General features: G+C 43.7%; 1 protein-coding gene across 1 annotated transcript in view; it reads left to right on the top strand.

Moving 5' to 3' along the window:
• The window catches only part of tmtops2a (teleost multiple tissue opsin 2a), a 41,398-nt gene that overhangs the window by 26,674 nt on the left and 7,465 nt on the right, over positions 1-7,259 (top strand). The window contains exon 3 of the mRNA XM_063211772.1: positions 2,849-3,082. Coding sequence (XP_063067842.1) covers positions 2,849-3,082 — 234 coding nt within the window. The remainder of the gene's footprint in view (positions 1-2,848; positions 3,083-7,259) is intronic.

Below are 7,259 nucleotides of genomic sequence, written 5' to 3'. Positions count from 1 at the left end.
CAAGATTTTTTTTTTTAATGCGGTCTGTAATTAACTCATTTTCTCATTTTCTAGTACGCCCAAACTCCGGAATCATGCCTGTTATAGCCTGCAGGTTATACATGTGGTTTTATTTTGGGCAGCACATACTCAGGTGGTGTCCCTTGCCTTTTATTCAGAGATGTCCTTTAAGTGCGTGACATTTACAAGTCTGCAAGTAATGATACACTTGTCCTGATGTGTCACCGATGGTTACGTAATTGTGTTAAATAATGGAAAGAAAAAAAATGTGTTTTACTGCCAAAGTTTAAAACTTTCCATTTCACTTTTATTCAGTCCAGAAATACTGCTCGTGTTGTTACTCAGTTTCTTACCCTGATGCCCTTGTGGGATCAGATGTGGAACAATACCTCACAGCCATTTTGAATTTATTTTCAATACCAGTTTTGACACCAGTCGTACATAAAGCAAAGCAAGAGAAGTTTATTCATACAGCCAATTTCACAGTACACAGTGTATGTGGTATGCGATGTGTTTCACAGTAACTGAATAAATTTCCACACTTTGATGGTTTTGTGCCAATTTCACAAGACCTAAGACCTTGCATTGTCAATCCCTTTGTAGATCGGCACTTTATCATCACGTTAGTAAAATATTGTAACACCCATACTCTATAATATGCTGCAATAACACAATAAGGTAGACATACAGGTTCAGAAATTCCAATCTTTCCACATATTTACTTCAGCTAATTGACTGAAGCCGTTAATGACAAATATTATTAATTAATGAATAAAAGGAATCTCTTTAGATAAGTGGATCCCCTAATTTCTAAAATCCTGTGTGAACACAACAGTCAGAAGTATTGGCACAGATGTTGCCTCTCCAAGATTTAGCCAGCAGAGTAGACTAACTAAACACAGTAGAAGCTGCAATAGCTGCCTGCAATATCCACTGACGTTTATCAGTGACGTCAGTCTCTCACAAGCTGTGAGAAAAGTTAAGGATAAATCCCATTTCTCCTTTCTTAACTGTCGGACTTGGTTTAAAGTGATCTCCAATGTGAAGCACCACTCGGAGGAGTGTTGACGTCAGAAGTGTTATTAGCAGTTCCACCGTCGCTACCCTCCAAAATTCACAAACACAATAATCTAAGTCTCCCGGGTATGGCTGTCTCTCGCAAACTGTGAGAACAGCTAAGGCCTAAATCTCATTTCGCCTCCCCTGACACTCGGACTAGGGTTTGAGAGCCCTCCAAAGTGAGATACTTCCCCCAACTGATGAGGTGAGAAGTGTAAGTGTGAGGCCCACTCTCTCACACAACAGAACAAACTCAAAAGTCAAAGTCATATCTCAGACTCTCAGGGGTAGCAGTCCTTCTTCACAAGCTGTGAGGATAGTTATTCAAATCACGCCTTCAAATCTCTCTCCCCCATTCCTCTGTCCAACTGCACTTTTCATTGCACAGGGATGGACTAGTAATCTGGCACACAGGGCGTTTTCCTGGTGGGCTGACAGTCGCCAGGGGCTGATTCTGTTATTTTTTTTGTTTGTTTGCGTTTTTCTTATGGACTAAATCACAGTTTAATGGGGGCAGCTGATGGTCCATATTAAATATAGACAGTAGACTGAGTCAAGCAGGATATAATATGAACATAGCTTGTATGTGTGAGGGGCCAGTTGAAGCCAAAAATGCCCAGGTGTTTTTTTCCCGTCTCAGTCCAGCCCTGATGTCGCATCTGCTAGCCCCCTTGGGTTCCTGTGAAGGTTTGAAAACTGGATATAGACAGTGCAGGAAGACCTCAGTTTTCTTACACAGTCTGAACAATCAACTGGGCAGCACTCACCAGTTGGCCGCCCAAAGATGGTATTAATTATGATATCCTCTTAGAGACTGTGCAGTGCCAACTCACGCACTAGATTAACACCCACATATTAAAATCCCGTTTTTCCATCTCCCTCCTCCTTGTCCTCATCTTTTGTCCTAACAAAGGTGGGCAGGATCCCTAAGTCACCCGCACATACTCTTCATGGGTGTGGACTGTGCAGCTCGACCTGAAACACTAGCTTCACACGTAACCTATTTTCACATCACCATTTTCTGCCTCCCCTTCTACTTCCTCTCTTATCTCAGGTGGGCAGGATCGGCCACACGGCGACGGCAGTACCACCTAGGGATGGGATATCGGTATCGGTGTATCGGTATCGGGTTCAGATATCAACATAATTCAGAGATCGGATCGGATCGGAATTTTCCTAAAGTATCGGAATTTTCCCAGTACTGACATTGAGCCAGGTGTAATGTTAATTTGAAGTCATAACACTTGCATTTCAGTTTTCAGGATGGGATTGTTACTTTTTTACTTGTTACTTTTTAGTTAGCCTATTAATTGGTTTCCTGTTCTTCTGTCTTCATTTTCTGACCAAATAGTCAACTTGGGCCTACCTGAAGTTGAAATCCGTGCATTTATGTGGTTTTGGTATTGGATCGGAGTAATATCGGTATCGGCAGATATCCAAATTTAGATGTCAGGATCGGATCGGAAGTGAAAAAATGTGTATCGGTGCATCCCTAGTACCACCACATCTCACTATCTCTCCATGTCTCTATAGTGTGAAGGATGACCTTACGCACCAGGGGTACATTTCTCGAAACCATAGCTGCTAACTTCATTAGCTACTTTGTTGTCTGCAATGCAATGCAATTTCCCATTGGCAACTTCCCAAGTTACTAACTGGCTAACAACTACGCTTTCGAGAAACGCACACCAGACGACCTTTGGCACTAGACATTTTTAACACACTTATTCAAATTCAATTTTTTTTTGTTGCCCTCCTCCTCCTCCCCCCTCTCACGTCCCCATCCCAGGTGGGCAGGATCCGCAAGTCGTCGGCGCGGCGACGGGAGTACCACATCTTGTTCATGGTGATCACCACGGTGATCTGCTACCTGATCTGCTGGATGCCGTACGGCGTGGTGGCCATGATGGCCACCTTCGGGCCACGGAACTCCGTCACGCCCGTCACCAGCGTCATCCCCGCCATCTTGGCCAAGAGCAGCACCGTCATCAACCCCGTCATATACATCTTCATGAATAAACAGGTACGTTTACAACCAGCTCTACTGTAAATCCCTAGTACCATCGACCCTGTTTACGGCTCCATGAATACACAAGCATTCTACCATTACAACCAAATCTGAATCAGTAGTATGATCAAAGCCCTACCGTGGCACTAGCTGGCTTGGGTCCTTTGCCAGCCCTGTCCCCGTCTCTCTCCCAACCCACTTCCTGTTTCTCCTCCACTATCCTATCTCAGAAAAAAAACTACTAATGGCTTGAAAAGCCCCCAAAAAAATACTTTACAAAAGCAGTATGATCAACACTCTTAAACATTTTCATGTATAAACAGGTATAATACAGTCCACATCGCTTGATCAACCCGCACACTATTTTCATGAATACACAGGTAAAGTACAACATTCAAAAAGAAAAAGAAAAATGAATCAGTGGTATAATCAATTCCGTCACCTACATTTCCATGAACAAACAGGTAAAGTACAACATTCAGAAAGAAAAAGAAAAATGAATCAGTGGTATAATCAATTCCGTCACCTACATTTTCATGAATAAACAGATAAAGCACAACATTCAGGAAGTGAAAGAAAAATTTATCAGTAATATAATCAATTCCGTCACCTACATTTTCATGAATAAACAGGTCTTCACTAGTGCCACTGCCATTATCGGCCTCCATACAGTACATATTGATCAGTAGACCGTCATGAATAAACAGGAACCTGTGCATCAGCATTGCATTACATTACATTAAACCTAACTGATGCAGCACGTTCCCAGAGTGATTGATAGTTACTGATTTACAGTACCCCTAGAACAGTAAGAAATACACACATACCTCAGCAATAACATTACACACAATCAATATAATGTACTTTAAAAACATGAGGCATCAATACTGGTTTCTGAAAGTTGAAAAAAAAAACCCTAACAGCTAAAATGTCAAAGAAAAGTATTATACTGTAGCAACATCTTACATCAGTCATCCCTCGCATTGGTTTGACTTACACTATTACAGGTCAATGAAACTTGGGGGAAAAAGTGCAAGTGCTGAGCGCTGTTATTTTCAAACAGTGCAGCTTGATATGTTTAAGTTGCTTCTAATCAGTACATATTATGACAGATCAACAGCAGAGGTATTACATTCTTGCGTCATTGGCACCTCGCCGTCTTCTTGTTTTCTTTCTCTGTCTTTTTGTATTATGTCACTAGCAAGGAGACTCACGGGCCGCAATTCTAAAGAATGAGCAATACAGTAATACACATAGTAGCAGAGATGTGTAAAGTAGCAGTGCTGTTACAGCAGTTGTAATTACAAAACTGGTAGTATGATATATTACATAGCAGGGCTTAACACTGGCACCTGCCAACCAGCCAAATGCGGGTAAAACTTGGCTGTGGCTAGTAAAAATTTCAGTGTCACTAGCCAATTGGCTCATCTATTTCACCCCATGTGTATCAACTGTTTGTATTTATGTTAAGAAAAAAATAAGTTACAGTACTCTGTTTCCATTTGTTTAATTTATTTCCATGTACAGTAGAAAGCTACACACTCATCTTCTTGCTTTAGCAGCTTATCTTCTGAAGTTAGGTGTACAGTATTATGATAAAGAAAAAGATAATATCACATTTGTGGCTAATAGAATAGTTGAATGGCTAGTGACTTGGGAAAAACACTACCACGGTGGCCGGTGAGTGAAACAGTTAATGTCAAGCCCTGTATACATAGGAGTGACAATTTAATATCCAACCGCTAGTGTTGTAATTACATCTGTAACAGCACTTGTACTTCTACTGCATACATCTCTGCTACTGTGTGTACTGTTTCATTCTTTAGAATGGCAGTCGGTCTCCTCGCTACTTTTGGCTCTGCCGTGGCCATCTGGTAGGGCACTCGCCTGCCATGCGGCTGACCCGAGTTCGATCCCCGGCCCGGGTCCTTTGCTGACCCCTCCCCGTCTCTCCCCCCCATTCGCTTCCTGTCTACCTCTCATACTGTCCTGTCCATAATAAAGTCTAAAAAGACATTTTTTAAAAAAAAAGTCTCCGTGCTACTTTTCCTTGATGCCCCTCCGCGCAGTAGGCCCTCATATGCTCTGCAGATCACGGTTCTCCAGTGGTCCTGGGCCATAGCGGTGAGCCTGTGAATAGCACGCCAAGCCCCCCACATTTGGGCTTACATTGCCCACGGGGACCCCGGTTCGAGTCCGGCCAGGGTAATTTCCCGGCCCTGCCCCATCTGTCTCTCTCCCAAATATTTCCTGTCTACTCTCACACTGTCCTGTAATAATAAAGACCAAAAAGCCCTCCCCCCAAAAAAAAAACGTTTAAAAAAAGAATGGCAGTCTGTCTCCTCGCTAACCAAGCATTACTTGATGCCCCTCTGCGCAGTAGGCCCTCATATGCTCTGCAGATCCCGGTTCTCCAGTGGTCTGGAGCCACAACGGTGAGCCTGTGAATAGCATGAGTCATACAGCACATGTGGTGATAAAGCCAGCGGGGAAGTTCACACCAGGCTGCCTCCATTACGGCCCACACACAGCACGAAAAGGGGGATTTGTGTCTATGTGGACGCCCCAAATCGTCCACGGAATTGCCTAACTTTCGTGAGATTTTTGGCGCTTTTGAGGATGCGAAACTTAAGGATTTGTTGTTACTAAAATCGGTCGGAAGCGAACTAGACCCACGGCGAGCTGTCACAGCAGGGTGCTAATGGTCCCGCGATTAGCATATGAAAGGCAACGACAGCCAGCCCGGACCGCGTACTAGCCTTGCTCTTATTGGACGAAAAAGACACGTGACTCAAAGTAAAAAAGAGCTCTGCTATATTGGTTAGCAGGGTCAGCAGCTACGATTGTACAATTCAGTACACAGCTCCCAACTTTCTCTCTCTTTTTTTTGTCTTTCCCAAGTTCTGAATGTGTTTCCGACCAATTTGAAACTCTCCCTCAGGCTGTGTCTCACTTGGTAATGGTCCACGATTTAATAAAATGCTCACACGTTCTCATGGGTAATCAAACCATTGGGTTTGACCTCTGCTGGCTGACATCTTTTCCCAGAGTTTTACGGCTGAAATGTTGGCACGGGAATGTTTCGGCATATGGCTCCGTTAGTGAAGATTTCACTTAAGGTAGAAAAAAAAGAGAAAAAAACATATGCCACCACTATTGCAGTCTTATGGTGTGCGGTGGACCCATCGCCTGCAGCTCTCTTGCTGTACAATCATTCCACACTGATGCTCCTGTGTGTGGGCTGCTGGCTGAGTGACCACTGTAGACAAGTGTGCAAAAATGATGAAAAAGGGGCGCAACGCGCTCAGCCCCCCAGATTTGGGCTTTCATGCCCATGGGAACCCCGGTTCCAGTCTCTTCCACTCACTTCCTGTCAGCATCTCATACTATCCTGTCAATAAAGGCATAAAAAGCCCCCTAAAATAATAATAATAATAATTTTTAAAAAATGATGAAAAAGATGCCACAGGTTCAGCCCCACATTTCAGTTCAATTGCATATCTCTTACTGGAGACATTGAAAATGGACTAGGTCCAGGCCCTGCCGTGGCCAACCGGTAGGGCACTCATCTGCCATGTGGCCGACCCGGGTTCGATTCCTGGCCCGGGTGATTTGCAGACCCCTCCCCATTCGCTTCCTGTCCATCTTTTTTTTTTTTTAAAGAAAATTGACTAGGTCTGAAATGTCTGTAGCTCCGTTTTTATCCACTGGCTTCTTCTTTTATTACTACAATATATAGTTTTCTACACGAGCCTTGTGTGTGCCTCTTTATTAAAAAACTTTTATTTTTAGTATCGCTACTTTTTGTGAGCAGACGCACTGTGAGCAATACACAGCTCAAAGTCAAGGCGCAGACGCTGACCCTTTTTGGTCTCCCTTCAGTGCAATAGCGTGGTAAGGCTGGTGCACACAGTCCAGCTGGTGCACTGGCCAGTCCATTTCCTCTCTGCAATCACACATTACTGCCCACTCAGTAGTACAATCACACATTTACTGCCCACTCAGTAGTACAATCACACATTTACTGCCCACTCAGTAGTACCATCACACATTACTGCCCACTTAGTAGTGCGGCCAGGCTGAACCTGATCCATCCATCACAGGGTGCAGACATAGGTCAAGCCTGCAATGTTCACTCATTGATTACACAGTGCCCAATGTAGTGAACAGTGCAACACTATCAGTCCTACCC

The sequence above is a fragment of the Engraulis encrasicolus genome, chromosome 12, assembly GCF_034702125.1.
Source record: "Engraulis encrasicolus isolate BLACKSEA-1 chromosome 12, IST_EnEncr_1.0, whole genome shotgun sequence".
NCBI lineage: Eukaryota > Metazoa > Chordata > Actinopteri > Clupeiformes > Engraulidae > Engraulis > Engraulis encrasicolus.
The sequence above is the reverse complement of the archived record's forward strand: the minus strand, read 5'-3'. Positions and strand labels throughout refer to the sequence as shown.